The sequence below is a fragment of the Xenopus laevis genome, chromosome 4S, assembly GCF_017654675.1.
Source record: "Xenopus laevis strain J_2021 chromosome 4S, Xenopus_laevis_v10.1, whole genome shotgun sequence".
In the NCBI taxonomy this organism is placed as follows: domain Eukaryota; kingdom Metazoa; phylum Chordata; class Amphibia; order Anura; family Pipidae; genus Xenopus; species Xenopus laevis.
Genome location: NC_054378.1, coordinates 91,695,413 through 91,716,044, shown reverse-complemented (window position 1 = coordinate 91,716,044; position 20,632 = coordinate 91,695,413). Strand labels below are relative to the sequence as shown.

Sequence of the window (20,632 nt, the reverse complement as noted above, 5' to 3'; positions counted from 1 at the left end):
AAAAGGATAGACAAAAATAGACATTTTGTAATGACAGCAAATTAAAGTTGTTTTTAAAACCCCACATACCTTCTCCAGCTTGGAAAGTGCTAATGAGTAACAGTCCTTGGCCCTGAATTGCATGAACCTCATGTTGGCTGGATGGGTTAGCTCAGTAATGATGCTGAGACTTGAAAATAACCTAAACCATAAGAGAATATTTCAAGCAATGTTCTTTCAAGAGCATTTCTTTCCCAATATTCATTCCATTGTTTCAATAAAGGTAAATATAGTGAAATATATTCCCCTTCAAAGTGTTGATATAAATACTGCAAAGGAAGAAGGATAGACAGACAGACATACATAGCTTAATCATTCTCATGACAATACTATTATCTACAAAAATGTGGGGGGGGTGTGGGTGCATATTGCTTTTAAGAGGGAGAGACTGCCTAAACCAACGCCCATTTTAGAAAATATATACATGTATACACATACTATTGCGCAAATGCACATATCACTCTACTTTGTTTTTCATTACACCACTCTACTCCTTCTTTCCTGCTTTTCTTCTTTTTTCTAAAAAGAGGCGTTGGTTTAGGCAGTCTCTCCCTCTTAAAAGCCACTCAGCAGTTGGCGGGGTTGGATTTAGTACACAGTTTGAAATCAAGGCACAGGAGATGTTTATACAAAGAATTGTTACTAAACAGAGAGGTAAATTTTTTTTTTTTTTTACTATGATTAGAGGTAAATAAGTTAGGGACCACCATGTGGGGTTTTACCTTGATGTGGTATGGTGGCTTATCAATATTTTGATCATAACTTTGTAACAAAAAAAAAAGTGTTTAGGTGTGGGTTCTCAGACATTCTGTCCGAAAGGTACCTAACTAGATGTGGACTTATTTCACTACTTATGGTGTTGTCTAAAAGTGTGCAAGGTATGGGTATCCTTGGAAAAGTTTTTGATCCTAAAGCTCAACATTAAACTTAACCCTAAATTTGCACTCCTACATCTGGATTTTCCAGGACCCAGGAAGGGGCAACCCAAATCCCAGAGTGACTCATTGCTAAGTCTACTTTTGATGTTTACAGCTGCTACTGAAACTTTTGTTTGGCTGTCCAAGTCCATTCCTTCACCTGCAGACATTCTGTCTCTCCTAAACTAACTCTGCTGGCAAGAAGCAATAAGGATTAAATCCGCAGAACCATATCTCAAACTGAAACTTAGTCATTATTCTGTGATCAAATTGACTATAGCTTCAAAACACCCAAGTTGGGCTTGTTACATTTATAAGCTAATCTTTGCTGGTTCAATGGATTTGTTTATATATTTTCTTTGTTTACAGCCCTTGCCAATTTGCTGAGCTCTGTTTGGTGGTTTGTTAGTTTGGTTGCTTGGTTATATGATTAGATTTTAATTTACTTATTTTAATCTGTTGAACAATTTAGATGGCTTCATCAATCATATTTACTCTTCATTTTCCTATTAGGCATTTTTCCTACAAGTTGTATTGGTGTGCCTCATTGTTCTGCTTTGATCTTAAAAATCCTGCTTATTTAACTTGATAAACAATAGAAACATTTTCAATCACAAAACAGGAAGAAAAGCTTTTTGGTTGCTATGGGTTGCTTCATATGGGTAAACATAATGCCTATGTGCTTTTTTTTTTGTTATTTTCTGCCTATTAGAATGCATCAACTCACTTTTATGCGCTTCGACTGCATGGCAACACCAGGGGGCCCATTCACTAAACTCGGTGAAGGAATAGAAGAAAATACAGGAAAAAAAATTCGATTTTCGAATGTTTTTTTTGGCTACTTCGACCTTCGACTACGACCTTCGACTTCGAATCGAATGATTTAAACTAAAAATCGTTCAAATAGTCGACCATTCGATAATCAAAGTACTGTCTCTTTAAAAATTTCTTCGACCCTCTAGGTCCCCATAGGCTTTCAAAGGTTTTTCTGATCGAAGGATAATCCTTCGATCGATGGATTAAAATGCTTCGAATCGTTCGAATATTCCTTAGATCGTTCGATTGAAGGAATTGCGCAAAATCCTTCAACTTCGATATTCGTAGTCGAAGGATTTTAATTCGGCAGTCGAATATCAAGGGTTAATTAACCCTCGATATTCTACCCTTGATACATCTGCCCCTAGATGTCAAGTTGCATATTTGTCTTTTTCATTTTGGAAAAAATGAAAACTTAGTGTTTAGCGTGATGGGTTCTCCATAGGCTTTAAAATGTATTGATGTGTTAGTGTTCCTCCTAGATACTAGGCAAAACATATTCTTTAACAGGCTATTAATAACAAGAACTACTCCATGATAATTTTAAGTGATTAGTAAATATAGAATATGTACAAGAATATGTAGAAATATATGATATAGTAGTTGAACTCCTCCCGTGTAAGAGGTAACCTAAGGCCAAAGTAATCTTAGAGTGGCTCCAGAACAAAAAGTGAAGTTACTAAGTACCATATGACATACCTGAACATACCTGACCAAGAGAGAATATTTAAACATTAATATTCAATTTTAACAACAAAATAAAAATGTCATCAGTCTTTAATTTTAACTGGTGGGTAAATCAACTTTTACCTGAATGTTTTACCAAGTACAAGTCAAGTGTAAATGTTTGACTCTGCCTGTAAATACCAACTTTCCTATAATGACAGTAAAGAGGCAAGCTGATCTTATGCCTGACCTCCTGCTACCTTCAGTTCCTTCTAGTGAAATACTCATACATCATTGGTAAAGGACAGCAGAAGGTAAACAGCTGTCTACATCATAGCCTGGTGGAAACAGAGGTCAGAGAAGTTTTTTAAACATCAGTCACACACAGTCCCTTTTCTCCTGACAGAAGCAAAGATTTCAGATAGTCTGTCCCACCAGTGAATTTCCCTTCTACACCTTATGTCAGTGTAAAAGAGTAGCCAGTGGGTCAAGAATTTGATAATTTTTTTGCAAATGTCAAATTAGAAGCCATGCTATGCTCAGCAATTAAACTGCCTTTGAAAGCAAAATAGGCTTATTTTACTAATACTGTGTATATATACTGTGTACAGTTGGAAACTTTTCAGTGGATACAAAAATGATGCCTAGATTCCTATGTGGTTGTTACAGTAATGTTTTTAATTGTTACAAATTTATCTTTCTCTTTTTAGGATTTATGACTAATGGACACTTTGGACACTGTAACACGAACTCTAATAGAATGCACTGATGACACCTTGTGGAAACACTAAGGTTTTACAGTTTAATGTTATTTTTATATGTTGATAAAAAATTCACACTGACACGAAAATATTTAAACAGTAAGATTTTATATATTTATATATTTATATGAAACACAGGATTAAAGTGTAAATTACACATATACGTTTTTAAAAGATGATGTTTTGCACATATACAAATGATTTTAAATGCTATCACTGATTCAAATTTTAATTAATTAACCAATTAAGAGACACCAGGGTATGGATTGGTTTGTTGTGTAGCACTAGGGTATTTAAGATTTTGATTGTTAGCACTGTGGATCTTCCTTGAAAAAGATCCCTATTGGGATCGAAACGTTGGAATAAGATACCATGTCACAATAAAAGATTGTTGATTTTCACCAAAAGGGAGTGCTGGTCTGGAAACTTTTACTGTGTATATATATATAGATAGATAGATAGATAGATAGATACAGTATATATATATATATATATATATATATATATATATATATATATATATATATATATATATATATATGTCTCCCAGAGACTCCATTTTATCCAAACAATCCAAATTTTTTTAAATTATTTCCTTTTTCTCTGTAATAATAAAACTGTAGCTTGTACTTGATCCCAACTAAGATATAATTAGTCCTTATTGGAAGCAAAACCAGCCTATTGGGTTTATTTTCATTAATTTCTAGTAGACTTAAGGCATGAAGACCCAAATTACGGAAAGATCCATTATCCGGAAAACCTCAGGTCCCGAGCATTCTGGATAACAGGTCCCATACCTGTAGTAAGAAAGTGGTAGCACACATGTGTGCTTTCTTTTTCTTGGGATTTCACTTTACTGGAAGGTGTGCAGGACTGGGCCTAGGCAGATGTAGGCCTAGTAAGTGCCAGACTAGTTATGTAAAAGCTCACTCGAGGAGTAAAAGACAGGATTAGGGTGGTTAGCAGACCAGCCAGAGGCTCCAACAAGGAGGCTAGTTGGGTTAGTAACTTGCAGTGACAAGGCCAGTTTAGGGACTCAAGCTTTTGAGGTCAGGGATAGAGATATAGATTCTTGGGGAGGGATGAGGGACTGCTGTGAGCTTCACCTAACACTGGGGTTTGATTCACTAAGGCAGGCAATACTACCTCTGGTGTGGATAGATGACCATATTCACAATTGGATGAATTACAGCTGACTGAGAAGGTATTTGAACTATTTACTGATGTTGTGCTTTTCAAACCATAATGTGTATGCATGTATTCACTCAAAAGTTAGTTTGTTCTGGAAAAAAAACCCTGATACTTCAGTTGTTTGCAGAATCTGTCAGTTGATAGATATTCTGGGTGAATGATTATTTCTCCAGCAGTATAGCGGAGACCCACCTGAGTTAGAAGAATCACAGGAAATACATACTTTACTGGGAGTGGTCGGGAGTTGTCCCTATTCTAATAGTGTTGGAGGTACATTAAAAGCAGCACACTTCTAAAGCATACAGTACCAGTGGGTGGGCTACCCAATTGTTTTTTAAATGACCACTAAGTAGTGCACTTTTACTCCCTTAGTGCACTTGATTCCTAGTTCTCAGTAAATTAGCCTCTATACCAGTGATCCCCAACCAGTAGCTTGAGAGCAACATGTTGCTCACCAACATCTTGGATTTTGCTCACAGTGGCCTCAAAACAGGTGCTTATTTTTGAATTCCTGACTTTTTGGTTGTATAAAAAATAGATTTATGGCCAAATTGAGCTTCCTGTTGGCTGCCAGTCCACATAGGGCTAAGAAATAGTCCTTAAATGGCACCTCCCAGAGAAATCTGGTAATAGGAATGGAAGATCTATGAGGAAAGATTGTCGAGGTTGGTGTTGTTTATTCTTAAGAAAAGGTGCTTGCAACATGATTCCTCTTTACAAGTACATTAGAGGACATGATAGAGAGATAGTGGGGGATTTTCTTTTACATATAAAAGATGAAAGAACCAGAGTCCAACCCATGATACTGGAACAGCAGAACTTTCATTAAAAGCAGTGTAGGTGGTCTTTCGCAAAGAGGGTGGTGAGATTATGGTGGTTGAGATGGCAGATTCTATTAATGTTTTTAAGGGTGGCTTGGATTATTTATTAGACAAACATAATATCTAGAGCTATAGAGATCGAATTAATTTAGCAATGCACATTATTAAATAAATAGGCCAAAGAATCCAAAGAGAGTTTCACCTATACTATATATACATAGACTGTATTATGCTTCACCCCTGAGATCAGCCTAAGAATATTTGTGTTGCAAGGCAAAACCAGCATCAGTCCTTGTTCCATAGCTTTGTAGGCTTCCTGGAAATCAAACGGTCAATGGACTATTAGCACAATCATTTAAAGAAACACCAGCAACATGATATATGACATTTGCAATATACTGTACAAGACTGTGATAAATATACATAAAGCAACCTGGGTGAAAACAAGAAAAAAAATAGACAACCGATAGATGATAGACAGACAGTCAGATAGATAGATATGGCTAATACCAATTATAAGCCTAACAATTTATTCTATGCCGATATAGTTACTATTTACTTGATACATGCACATAACATTAACAATTACCCACCTGAAAAGTGTCTGCACATTAACTATTGTCTTGGCATCAGCCATGTAGTCTTCCTCAGCGCTCATTGTGCTCTCCTTGTCAACAACAACCATATTGGCTGCAAATGTCACTCCGCATTTTAGCAAGTTATCTAAGCTTTTGAAAATACAAAATGATGTTAACAGGTATCTTGCAAAGTGAACCATGGAAAAATATTTAAATGATGACACCCTGCTTGTAGAGATGTAAATACCAGTAGAGATAAGTGACACATTAAGAACAAAAAAAAAAAAGACACCGATTATTGTAAAAAACAAATCCTGCCACAGGCACAAAAATCAGTATAAAAAATGAATAAAAATACAAGAAAGGCATATTTTTGCATCTTATAAATGCTATTACAGGTATGGAATCTGTTATCTGGAAACCCATTATCCAGAAAGTTCAGAATTATGGGACAACCATTTCCCATAGACTCCATTTTAAACAAATCACTTTTTTAATTCTTTTTTCTGTAATAATATCACAGTACATTTTATCCGTATGTTCGCACACTCAAAACAGACACAATTTAGAGAAAGAGTGGTTCAAAAAAATGGTTTTTACTTTTATGCAGAGAAAAATATTTTACATGAACAACGCCATACAACACATGGCATAATTTCTATAATATTAAAAATAGCATACAATATCAACCACCCATTGATTATACATAGCAAGCAAGATATCAACAAGGAGCGGATACACCTCCCAGAAAAATGAGAATGGCCCCAACGTTTCGGCACCAAGGCCTTTGTCAAGGGGATTTTTAATATTGTATAAATGATGCCATGTGTTGTATGGCGTTGTTCATGTAAAATATTTTTCTCTGCATAAAAGTAAAAACCATTTTTTGAACCACTCTTTCTCTAAATTGTGTCTGTTTTGAGTGTGCGAACATACGGATAAAATTCATTGGTATAGGTTACCTTCAGTAGGGGGTAACATTTGTTCCTGCACCTCTTATTACTTTTTGAAAGTTTCGGTGTGCCCTCCATTCACTATTAATTCTATAATATCACAGTACCTTGTACTTAATCCCAACTAAGATATAATGAAATATATAGCGGTGTTCTTTTATGAATGTAAAGTTGATACGTTATGAAATAAAACAAATACTATTAAATCTCTACACAGACTGACTTTCAGAACATGTTACCCCATGCAGATCCCTCATGATGAATATAGCACTGTCAAACACTGGTAGAGTCCTGCAGCAACCCAGAAAGGACAGGGCAGGGTGCAAAGTGTGGAAAATCTGGTGGTTTTAACCTATTCGTGCATTTTTCCTCCAGTTCAGATGCCAATGAAATACTTATCTGGCATCCAATAGCAGCCAAAGGTTGCATTAATTTTACAGGGGCTGGATTATATATACATATGAAAACTTTTGGGAATCCCTCTCAGCCTGCATAATAATTGACTCCACTTTCAACAAAAAAAGATAACAGTGGTATGTCTTTCATTTCCCAGGAACACCTGAGTACTGGGATGTTTTCTGAACAAATATTTTTAGTGAAGCAGCATTCACTTGTATGAGATTAAATCAAATGTGAAAAACTGGCTGCGCAAAAATGAGAAAAGCCCTTTCTGCACTCACGCCACAAACAGAGTCGCTTGTTGCATGCAAAAGCTCATTTAGACAAGCCACAGTAATTTTGGAACAAAAGGGAAATGACTTACGCTGGCGAAAATTTGCAGTGTGATGTAATTTCGTCACTTTGCTGATTTACTAATAGTAATTTCTCCAAGGAGATAGACTCTGGCGCAACTTCGCACTCTAACGTCAGGCGAATTTTTGTTACTCATTACCTCTATCGCCAGACTTGCCTTCGCCACCTCAGACCAGGCGAAGTGCAATTTTTCTAAGTCCCAAAAAACGCTGGTTTCTTTTCCTTTCTACAGGGTGATAGGCTGAAACATATCAAAAAAAATTTTGGGGGTACCCTCCTTCCCCCCTACATTTGATAATTTGATGTGTAGGGCAATATAACACCTCTATATAATGTTATTAAGGTTCCCTGGCCTTGTGTAGTGTAATGTATTTGCTGCAGCATATACGGCCATTGTAATTAAGACTGCACACCATATGCAAATTGGCCAACGCTAGCGTAACTTCGAACTGCTGAGTGTAATTTCGCTAGCGCAACTTTGCCAGCATTCTGTACCCTGTGCGCAACTTTGGATCTTCGTCAATTAGCGTTGTCCAGGCAAATTTACGCCTGGCGAAGTGTTGCGATGTGTGCAAAGCCATCGCTGGCGAATTTTCGCCAGTTAGTGAATTTGCCCCAAAGTGCTTTGGACTGATGAGAAAAACACCTGCTACCTACTGTCAAATTTGGTGGAGGTTTCATCATGCTGTGGAGCTTTGTGGCTATATATATAAAATTCTTCACATTGTAATGTTGGTTATTATTAAACTTCTGAATGCTGAGATACAGTACAGAAAGTGCTGAAAATGCTTCCTCAATAGTATGCTGGATACCACTCAGGTCACATTTATTGTCTATGTTGTATTTTATTTTCACTAATTGAAACACTGATACAGGAAATTTGCTGTGTCATAAATGACATCATACAAATAAGAACATGAAAAGTTATTATTGCTTTATGCTTGATGGCATCTTGATTTTGCATATTTGGAGACATTTATTTATTTCATGTAGGAAAAAAAAAACAAGACCTTTGTGCTAAAGATATTATTATTTGCCTGGTTAACAAAAGCATAGATATTACTAAAAAAGTAATTGTATAGAACATCTAGGCAGTCTACAGTGTCAGATTTGATTTCTCTTAGCACATGATTGGCACGAAATCCTACGTGTGACAGTGCTTTTGAGCAGCTCTAAGAACTGCCACTTCATAAAGCAGAACAAAAAGATTGTAACCCCTTCCTTTCCTACCCATGACCTTCTAATCCCAGCTACTTAACATCTCCTTTGTGGCAAAAAAATACTTAAGTCTGTTGCTCTTTGCACATGTTCATCCAAGAGCTACATAAATGTAGGAGGGTAAGGTTTTGCCAACATTTAGGCCCTTTGCTCCTCTGTTCATAACTTAGTCAGCTAGATTGGGTCCTCAGTTATAGAAGGGAAGCTGTTTCCTTTTCCTGTGTGAAAGTATTCTGCTGGCAGTTCAGTGGCTGGCCAGTAGATGTCACTATTCTATTTTATAAAAGGGAAAGGTCCCATGTGCTCAGTCTCTTTGGGCTGGACACTTGCTGGAGAAAGTACAGTGGTGCCTCATAGAGCCTGGAACAAAGGAAGGTTCCAGAATGTCAGGAGCGATCCGCGAAGCTCCTGTTCCTGGCCACGGCAAATCCAAGATAGCAGCACCCATGGTCAGCGCGTGGGTCCTGGCGCCAGCGCATTGACGTCCCAGTGCCAAATTCAAAATATAAGAACACCCAGGACGCCGGGTCAATGCCCGATAATAGGTTTTGTTTGGAACATTCCTGGTGCATTATAATTTGTCTGTTATTGATTCCTGGACTTCTGACCCTGCCTGAACCTTGACTCCGCTACCTATCTGCCTGCCTTGTGAACAATTGCCTAATCTTGACTACGCTTATGCTTGACCCCTTTTCGGATACCACGAACTTGGACTTTAGCCCTAAGCTTCCTCCTTGGTCCTGACTACTCCTGCTGGGAGCTGATAGGCCCCCTCACATTGAATAGGTGAAGTAAGTACAAGGGCAGTTCTTTTATAGTCACTCTAGGAGTGAAAAACAGGATCAGGAGTTATTTAGTTAGCAGCCAGAGGCTCCAATAAGGAGACCAGCAGGGTTAGTGACCTGTAGTGACAAGGTTGCTGGCTTAGGGACTCTCTATCCCTGGTTAGGCTCAGGGATAGAGAGATCCTTGGAGTGGAACCCCTGTGAAATCCGCCTTGAGTGGGGATTATTCATCAAAGGCAGGCATTGCTACCCCTGGGTTGGAATTATTATTTGGAAGCATTTACTGATCAGCAGCCATCTAAGAGAAACTTTAAAGAGAGTCTTATAGCTGCATTTTTTTTTAAAGTTGTACTGTTTTGCAACTAAACCTTTCAATCTTTCCTCTTTGTGTTATTGTGGATCAGAGAAGTTCCCTGGGAAGGCAATTACAGCTCCATCTGTCCTGACCCTGGGTGGAGGCACTCTATTTTATAGTGTACCTGCTCTCCCATATAGCAGAGACACCTACTCCTGTAGAACCACAAGGAAGGAAATCAGTTCTATATTTCTCGCGGTAGCATAAGAGGGCTATATAAATAAACACATGCATTCTTTATGTAATATCTTAATATGTTTTACCCTGTAGATACTTTTCCAGCTTTAGAAGCCATTCTTTATCATGTTAATATCCCTCTGCAAACGTAATCTATAGAAAGGGATATACTAGTCTAGATGTTTATTCTACCAGAGAAGTCATCAGCTTCACAGTCACAGAAATCATGCGGCACAATTTCCAAAACTAATACAGTTAATGACAAATGTATTACATGCAGTCAATATTTATAATGCCCTTATATGATGTTTACTATTATTATTATCATTATTATTATTACTAATGTAAAATGTAAGTGTGTTGGGCAAAGGTAAAACTAATGGTTAAAAAGAGCTGAACATTTTTTTTTGAAAATGTTGTGTTTTCTATAAGTATTGAAGAATTATTGGAAATGCAGACAGAGTGAATTTTGGGAAAGCATATATTTTTTATGTTTCTGACCCTTTAAAAATATAGATAGGTATTATTATTATTATTGATAAAGAGTCTTGTGGATAGACCATATATGAATATTGACCACAATGTAAACACAAGCACAGTACCACAACACTTTTTACAGATTAAAACAATTTTACCTACTTGTCAATACAGCCCACCATGTAGTAGACCATTGGAAACCAACAGATTGCATCCAGAAAATGCAAATCTGGCCTATGCATAAGAATTACAAGAAAAAATGGATATAGATGCTAATGTTACATATAAGAAATCCCAAAACTGGGTATTCACTACTAACATACTGTACATCCAAATTAGATTTCCACACATGGTTAGACATTCAAAAGAGAGCACACTTATCTTTACATGCTCATAGAAAATACAGCCGAAAAGTGCTGTCAACTGATTAAGGGCCTTTTAAACAAAATATTGAAACAAATACATTTCTTATCATTGCTTAATTTCACATGGGAATGTATTTATTAGATATTCTCTTGTATAACCACTATCTTTAAAGGCAATTAGAAAACACAAGATATTTTCAGTAGTTTGTATTTTACCTGCTTTGAGCCATAACTTTAGTTATGTCTAGTGTATTGTGTAAAGAATTAAGCAAAATGTCCATCCCATTGTGGGATTATTATAACAATGATAAAACTGGTTATACCCATTTAATCTCATCACAAGCACCATTGGAGGTCATAGTCTGACTCTAACTCTGCAGGACCTGGGATCCCCCTGTACTAAGCTTGATTTAATAGAAACATTCAAAGGTATATAATTATTTTGCAAACAAATGATAGTCATTTGCACAAACCTAATTCAAAACAAAAGTCAATAGGTTAATAAACAGTGGATAGTATTCATATAATTCACTGAAATCCAAAGGTCTGCAGAAACAGAAATCTTAACAAGCACAGAGATATATGATGCTATTTGGTTAATGAGAAAGAACACAATTAGGTGACCTGTAACACTGCAGATGCTGTAGAAAGTACAATGTACTCAATTTTAAACTAAAATTCCCATGCTTATCCCCAGTAAATATTTAATTAGTCATTATAATATAGTATGTGCTTTATTTAATAAAATAAATTCTCAGATATAATTGTATTTGATGTAACAAAATACATTAGTCTCTGGACCCATTCTATGCTTTAACATATGAACAAATCCTGTAAGGGGCTAGAATTTTTAAATCTATAAAAATAACTTTAACTGTTTTACTGCCACTCTGTTTCAAATCCATCCTATAGTAATCAACAGCCTTACATTATTCTTAGTGCAGTGCACATATGCTCATGCACCTACAGCAGAATCCTAATTACCCATCTGAGTTATAATATACCCCAAGAGGCCAGATGCAATGTAATCATAGCTTAAGCCTCAATGAGGAAGCACAAGGTCATAATATTTCTTACACTGGAACAGATTGCAAAGTTGTGAAAAATGTTACTGGCCAACTCTGGATCTAGCACAAAACCTGGCCACACAAAAAGATAATTTTGAAGAGAAAATTTAATGTGGGGTATACTACTGCATTTGCACGCAAGTATATCTCTCCTGCATTACCTTTTTGAACTTTTAGCATCCAGTTTGCTTCTGGACTAATAATAAATAGATATAACTGGGGGCTCAAGTGTAGTTAAAACACCAGAGTTTAAAACAGGAGTTTGAAAACTTCTTCTAACTCCTTTTCTATTTTATGTACTGATAGTGAGTGTTAGCAAGTTTGAAGGCCTTAATCAGTGAAGAGTTTGCCATTTGTGTGCAAATATGGAAGATTTCCAATATATTTACCTCTGTGCTGGATGTAATCCCATTGACAGTTGTAACACTGCAGTGTCTTAAAAGGCATAGCTTGCTCTTTGAGCAAGACCTAGCTGGGTCAGATAGTACTGGGGGAAGAGAACTGCAACATAACAATGGGGCAGTCAGCTGTGGGCACCTGGAATTGTAGGCTCTGCTGCTCACAGCCTGCTTATTTTTGCAGGCTGAGAGAAGCGGATCTGCTCCATGCCCCAGTTCCATTGATCGAAGCCTTTTTCTCCTGCATGCACACACATGAAGCGGAGGTCGGCTCACATATTTGGGCTGACCTTCACTTCTGCCCTGCTGTCTCCATGCAGGAGAAAGAATCTTAGAACAATGTAAGGGCATGGAGCAGCTCGGCTTCTCCTAGCCTGCAAAAATACGCAGGTTGAGAGCAGCAGAGCTTACAGCTCTGAGTGCCAATGCCCTTAGAAAATCTAGCAGGTGGGAAAAAATGTCCTAATAGTTATTACTGAGGTCCATAACGATATTCTATTCCAAAGTGTGGTACGTATCCCACAGATATGGCCATGCATATTTGAATAAGAGAACACTTACGGGTTATCTAGAAGCAATATGATTGGATTAAGCTCCTTCTTTGGTCTGTAGTAAGCTCTGAGAGGAACAATAAAATTATACAATCCATTGCCTGCTGTCTCTGCAGCAACAATGATTATTTTATTCTTAAAGCCATATGCTCTTGCATCTTCATAATAGTTATGCTGGCAACCCTAAAACACAGGGAGACACATACATTATACAAGTACTTAAATCCTGAAACAGCCATGAGTCTAAAAATGTGTATCAAAAGCAATTGTTAGCAATTCTGACACACTTTCTTAACATTTCAGTTTGCATATTCATATTAAACTAGTGAAGCAAAAACAGAATTAACATTATATACAATGACATGGTAGACCCATATAAAGATTTCTTTTACTTAACAGAATATATGAAAATGTATGTTCTGTGTATCGAAGAGAAGCAAACTACAAAGCAATGTTTGCATCAGTTCTAGTTTATAGCAATCCATAGCAATCAATCAGCAGGAAGCATTTACTTGTCTACTAGTTAACATTTGTTTTCTATGGGACACTAGTAGTGATGTGTGGGCTGGCCCTAAAAAGAAGATTGGCGGGTTGTTGGCGAGCTCTGGTTGAGCTCTTCTTTCCACTCGCCCTGCCTGCAAACTTACATTGCTGGCTACTGCCTCCGGCACTCTCCAATTGTAGGTGTGCACCTGCCCCACACCCTTCAAATCAGAGATGGCAGTTCGGGTCTATTTATAGAGTTGTCCTACCAGGTCAGTTAGGGCTCTTGTTGGGAGGGCTCAGCTTAGGGTCATAGTAACATAGTAACATAGTAACATAGTAAGTAAGATTGAAAAAAGACACATGTCCATCAAGTTCAACCTCTTTTTTTTTAACTACCTATCTGCCAGTTGATCCAGAGGAAGGCAAAAAACCCATCTGAAGCCTCTCCAATTTGCCTCAGAGGGGGAAAAATTCCTTCCTGACTCCAAAATGGCAATCGGACTAGTCCCTGGATCAACTTGGACTATGAGCTATTTCCCATAACTCTGTATTCCCTCACTTGCTAAAAAGCTATCCAACCCCTTCTTAAAGCTATCTAATGTATCAGCCTGTACAACTGATTCAGGGAGAGAATTCCACATCTTCACTGTAAAAAACCCCTTCCGAATATTTAGGCGGAACCTCTTTTCTTCTAATCGGAATGGGTGACCTCGTGTCAGCTGGAAAGAACTACTGGTAAATAAATCATTAGAGAGATTATTATATGATCCCCTTATATAGTTATACATAGTCATCATATCACCCCTTAAGCGCCTCTTCTCCAGCGTGAATATCCCCAATTTGGCCAGTCTTTCCTCATAGCTAAGATTTTCAATACCTTTTACCAGCTTAGTTGCCCTTCTCTGTACCCTCTCTAATTCAATAGTGTCCTGTTTGAGTGATGGAGACCAAATCTGTATCGCATATTCTAGATGGGGCCTTACCAGTGCTCTATACAGTGGAAGAATGACCCCCTCCTCCCTTGACTCTATGCCCCTTTTAATACAGCTCAAGACCTTATTTGCCCTTGATGCTGCCGACTGGCATTGCTTGCTACAGCCAAGTTTATCATCTACAAGGACTCCAAGGTCCTTTTCCATAATGGATTTGCCTAGTGCAGTCCCATTAAGGGTATAAGTGGCTTGGATATTTTTACATCCCAGGTGCATGACTTTACATTTATCAACATTGAATCTCATTTGCCACTTAGCTGCCCAGATTGCCAGTTTGTCAAGATCATGTTGCAAGGATGCCACATCCTGGATGGAATTAATTGGGCTGGATAATTTTGTGTCATCTGCAAACACCGATACATTACTTACAACACCCTCCCCTAAGTCATTAATTAACAAGTTAAATAAAAGTGGACCCAATACTGAGCCCTGGGGAACCCCACTAAGAAACTTACTCCAAGTAGAGAATGTCCCATTAACAACCACCCTCTGTACCCGATCCTGTAGCCAGTTTCCTATCCACGTGCAAACGACTTCATTAAGCCCAATAGACCTTAGTTTATAAAGCAGTCGTTTGTGGGGCACAGTATCAAACGCTTTGGCAAAATCCAAATAGATCACATCTACTGCCCCCCCACTGTCCAGATTCTTACTTACCACATCATAAAATGCAATCAAATTCGTCTGACATGACCTATCCTTCATAAAGCCATGCTGATTGTTGCTCATAATGCCATTCATTAGGACAAAATTTTGAATGTGATCCCTTAACAAGCCTTCAAATAATTTGCCCACCACAGATGTCAAGCTTACTGGCCTATAATTGTCAGGCTGAGATCGTAATCCCTTTTTAAATATTGGAATAACATCAGCTTTTCTCCAATCCATAGGCACCATACCAGATGACATTGAATCTGAGAAAATCAGAAATAAGGGCTGATCTAAAACTGAACTAAGCTCTCTTAGAACCTGGGGGTGTATGCCATCAGGCCCTGGAGCCTTGTTTACATTAGTTTTTATTAAAGCTTTTTGAATCATATCCTGAGTCAGCCACTGACTAGATTGAGCTGAATAATTCGTTCAGTTATTAAGTGAGCCTGTGAACCCAGACTCCTCTATTGTATACACTGAAGAAAAGAACTGATTTAACACATTTGCCTTATCTGTATCTGTTACAACAACCATACTGGTACCATTATTTAAGGGAGCAACACTCTTAACCTGCATCTTTTTACTATTAATATATTTAAAAAACTTTTTAGGGTTAGTTTTCACCTCCACCGCAATTAACTCTTCATTTCTTTTCTTAGCCTTCCGGATTGCTGATTTACAACATTTATTACAGTGTTTATATTCATTAAATGCAGCTTCTGTCCCTACAGATTTGTAGTTTTTAAATGCCTTTCTCTTCTTTCCCATTAACTTCTTTACTTCTGTACTAAGCCACACAGGATGATTCTTAGAGCTTCTACGTTTAGTCCTTAAGGGAATAAATTGAGAACAGTAATGATTTAATATCATTTTAAAGGACAACCATTTCTGTTCTGTGTTTTTAGCTGAAAACCTAATGCCCCAATCAATGCTCTGTAGGGCAGCCCTCAAGGCACTAAAATTAGCTTTTCCAAAATTCATGGTTTTTGTTGCCCCAGTATATTTTTGTTTTTTGCACCAGACATTAAAAGATATAACATTATGGTCACTATTACCCAGGGGTTCAATGACTTGCACATTTGCTATAAGTTCTGGGTCATTTCAGATCACTAAATCAAGAATAGCATTTTTTGTGGTAGGCTCCTCAACAACCTGTGCTAAAAAATTGTTGTGCAATAAGTTTATAAACTTGTTCCCATTAACTGATCTGGCAGTACCGTTGCTCCAGTCAATATCTGGGTAATTAAAATCCCCCATTATCATTACTTTACCTAAACTAGCAGCCTTTTCTATTTGCATTAGGAGCTTTGTCTCTTCCTCCTCACTTACATTAGGGGGTCTATAGCATACGCCTACAATTAATTTGCTGGATTCTTTACAATTGGTGAAGAACTCCACCCATACGACTTCTGCCCCCTCATTTTCTAACATAACCTCCTCCTTTATATGAGCTTTTAAATCCTGCCTAACATACAGACATCCCCCTCCTCCTTTTCTATTGCCTCTATTCCCTCCGAAACAAAGTATAGCCACTGATATTTACTGCCCAGTCATGCGACTCATTCAGCCATGTTTCGGCCACACCAATCACATCATATTTTCCTTCCAACACCAGCAGCTCCAGCTGAGGGTGAGGGTAGGGTTGTGTTGTAGTTGCAATGTAGTTGCCAGCAAATTTGTAATTCCCTTAACAAAAATCCATTGGCCTGTCCCCAATTTGCTGGAAACTTTTCTCCTCCTTCTGGCCATCGCTGTGACGTGGCTCTGCTCACTTTTTGTCATGGCCTGCCCCTTTTTCATCACAGCCCGTCCCTTTTTGTTCCCACCCCCACCACCAGCCAGTACAAATTGTATGAAAAGGTGGCAACCCTTGGTGCTGGTCGATTTTTGTTCACCTCCACATCACTAGATACCAGGTTGGCAAATAATGTTATACCTGATATGAGAACACCCCATAAAGGCTTCATGCTATATATTAATGTTCAGACTCATAACAGGAATACAAAAATTAAAGAAAGTAACGCACACCATCCCAGTTTGCAGAAAAGTAACCATGCTATAACACAATTTAGTGATGTGTGGGCTAATAAAATTTAGGAGAAGATTTTTAAAGAGACACACTTCTACAGAGTCCACCTAGACATTACCTGGTCCAAACGTAGACAGCAAAAAGGAACCTTTTCTTGCAGTAAGTGGCAAAATGTAGGGGAGCTCCCGATGTATGGGGAATTAGGTGGATATCCTTTGAGATATCTAAACAATGAAAAAGTAATTTAGTGAGTTTTCAGGCATTCTATTACTTCTAATTACTTCTCTGTAAAACTGTAATATACATTTTACTGTTACCCGACATCTGTACAAACCTTTTACAGCAGCACTTTGATTGGAGTGAAACAATCCCGGCTTTTCTTTACACCCATCACTGACTGAACTGAGGGTGGTTTAGCAGACTGAACTGAGGGTGATTTACTTATTGCTACAATGTTCCCAGATGCAAGAGTCAGATGTGGTAGATACCATTGTATTGACTTTCTTCCCAGTCAAAGTATTTATTTACATTTTCCAGGCATTTGCCATATCTAAAATTGTTGCACTAAGGAAGGTTTTACTTGTAAAGCAGATAAGAAACTTGAATCCTACTTATATGCAGGTAAATGAGTACAGCACTTAACTAACCCAAGATGTTGTTGCACCAGCCCAAGGCAATCCTAATCTTTTAGCACTGAGGATCTTTGCCTTCAATTATGCAACTACACCCCCATTATCAATTAAACTTATATTTGCTGTCAGCTTAGGAACGGGCTTACAATATACTGAGATATATATTATATAGAAAATTCACAACACAAGGCTAATTATAAATTAAATCAGTTTCTATATGGCAGCACCGAAACCAGTGCAGTTTGCTGATGAGCAAACTGTCATGTTTTGCAGACAAATTTGCAAACCTACAAGAAAATTTGAAAAACAATGAAAAAATTGTAAAGACAATGGGCGAATTTTTGTTGTGGCAACATTTTTGTAGCAAAATACATTACAGTCTATGGGCAACTTTGTTGTGTACAGCGCAACATTTCTGTCTACCAAGCACCATTTATTGTCACACGTGAAACTTTCCAATTGGCGAATTGGCGGAGTTCAATGAAATTTGCTGAGACACCCTACATGACACCCTGATCACTACTCTTGACAAAATCCAAAATATGGAGCTCCTGTCTACAAGTTTGAAGGCATAATTCATAGGGATGCGAACGTCTAGACTGGTGCAGTAAGTTCAGAATATAAAATGCATCATTTCTAGTCATAGTTGCTTTTAGCTCTCCTTTAAATTATAATATAGACAGAATCTTAATATTTCAAAACTCTGCATTCCTGCCCTTTGGCACTTGCACAGTTGTTTAGTTTACAAAAGCTAAATCGCAGCATTGGTGTGTTTTGCAGTTTTTAAAGTAAGTGGTTTATTTATTTATGTGTACCTGAGGGAAAATAAATATTATGTAGTGATTCATCACTGAATTATTTTAGGCAACATTTAACCATAATAGAGTTTTAGAACTTAATACCCTCCTAAGAATTCAGCTGAAGTATAATTTTTCATTTAAATGTTACACATTTTGCCAAGATATAAACTGTATCTTAAAGCTTTAATTGTTTTCTGCAACAACTCACTAAAAGGCATCCCACTGCGTACAAATGGGGGAGATACAGCCCTTTATTCTTGAAAGAAGAAGTTTTCCTTGTGTTCAGAGCAGGTATGCATGTGACCTCAAGGGCTTAATGGACGTTGCACTGCATAGCCTTATAGCTGTTAAAAATGATGCTAAACTTCTGCAACAGCAGGAGAGAAAACAAAATTCTCTTAATGCAATTTTAAGCTAGAAACACAGCAATTTGGGCACCCCAGTGATAATCTCTCCTGCTGATTGCATTTTCTAGACCATTTAATACAATTTTATCAAAAGCTCAGTTGTAGATTTTTAAAACTATCTGAAAATAGTTTCAAATTATGTATGGAACGAATGAATGCTAACGAACAATTCATGATGAAAATTGCCATTTTTTTGTTCATTATGAACATTTTCATATGCTGAAAAAAAAGAAAAGAAATGTATGAATAAAAGTAAAGACAGAGGGGACTGGCAAAGATATAGGGACATCTGAAGCCCATCTCTTATCATTCCATAGGGAATTGCGTTAAAAATCAAATTTGCGAAACTGCGTTGAAAATTCACTGACGGCAAATCAACCGCATCAAAAAAATTTTGGGGCGTGCCAGAATCACTGTAGCAGTTTGCCACAGCCGTTGACTTGCTTTGCATATTACACCCTGTTACTAAGTCCCAGTATAATATTATAAGGCAATGGGTTAATGAGGCAAAATAGATTTAAATTGATAGGTATATTCCGCTGTCTTTTTATCTACATATCATACAAAAAGTTGTAAAATAAAATATACAGTATATTAACAAATGAGATACAAACTTATAGAACGTATATAGAAGCTACAGTATGTGCCTCACACAAAGCTATATTTAATTTCTGCTGTAGTTGCCATCTCAAATCTTTGAGAGAAAGAACTGAACATTCCCAAACAATCCCTGCATGAGCACCTGTCATAGGAAATACATTCCCCATTAGAGAGTATGAAAAACATTGCAAGTGGGAATGCGCATTTTTAACCCCCTGCTTGTAACCAAGAAAACCATTAAGGTCCTAAAACTACCAATTATTGCAATGGAATAAGTGCCATTTTCTTTTACCGTGATTTATTCCTCAATGAAATATTCTCAAGGTTACTGCACAAATAGGGGCAAATTTACTAAAAGGCGCAGTGACTAAGGCAGCGAAAATTCGCCAGCGTGACGTAATTTCTGTACTTTGCCGATTCTCCAATAGCGGTTGCTGACGTAACTTTGCTAGCGAAGGAGACTCTAGCGGTATTTCACTCCCTTACGCCTGGCCATTTTGTGCTCTGGCGAATGGACGTAACTACGCAAATTCACTAAGATGTCGATTTTACTGAATGTTACCTCTTGCGATCAGACTTGCCTTCGCCACATCAGACCAGGCAAAGTGCAATAGAGTAGATGGGAGCTCCTAAAAAATAGTTGGAAATTTTTCTAAATCGCAAAGATAGGCTGAAAAATAGCGTAATTATTTTTTGGGGTAACCGGATTTCCCCCTGCATTTCCTAACATATGGCACATACACATAAACTATACACTGGGCTCATGTGTAGGGCAATATAACAATTTTATTTTATTTTGTTAAGGTTTCCCGGGCTTGTGTAGTGTAATGTATTCGTCCATTGAACTTTAACTTCCCGCCATATGCAAATAGGCATGCGCTAGCGTAACTTCACTTTGCTTGGCGCAGTAATGCTAGTGCAACTTCGCCAGCATTCTGCGCCCTGGACGCAACTTCAGACTTTAGTGAATTAGTGTTGTCCTGGAGAATCTACGCCTGGCGAAGTGTTGCACTGTGATCGTAGCCGTCGCTGGTGAATTTTCTGAGGGTAGTGAATTTGCCCCATAAAATGTAATAACCATACAATGTTAATCAATTTTTTCATGTGTTTAAGTGGACAACATTATTAGAAGTACTATGGACTACTA

The 20,632-nt window shown here is 37.6% G+C and overlaps 1 protein-coding gene across 2 annotated transcripts in view; it reads right to left on the bottom strand.

The window, feature by feature from the left end:
- Nucleotides 1-20,632, bottom strand: part of kcnt2.S (potassium channel, sodium activated subfamily T, member 2 S homeolog) — a 209,442-nt gene that overhangs the window by 42,141 nt on the left and 146,669 nt on the right. For both annotated transcript variants that reach the window (XM_041561573.1, XM_041561574.1), the window contains exons 18-22: nucleotides 17,165-17,270; nucleotides 12,899-13,071; nucleotides 10,670-10,741; nucleotides 5,805-5,939; nucleotides 70-181 (exon numbers count right to left, since the gene is read on the bottom strand). In XM_041561573.1, coding sequence (XP_041417507.1) covers nucleotides 70-181; nucleotides 5,805-5,939; nucleotides 10,670-10,741; nucleotides 12,899-13,071; nucleotides 17,165-17,270 — 598 coding nt within the window. The remainder of the gene's footprint in view (nucleotides 1-69; nucleotides 182-5,804; nucleotides 5,940-10,669; nucleotides 10,742-12,898; nucleotides 13,072-17,164; nucleotides 17,271-20,632) is intronic.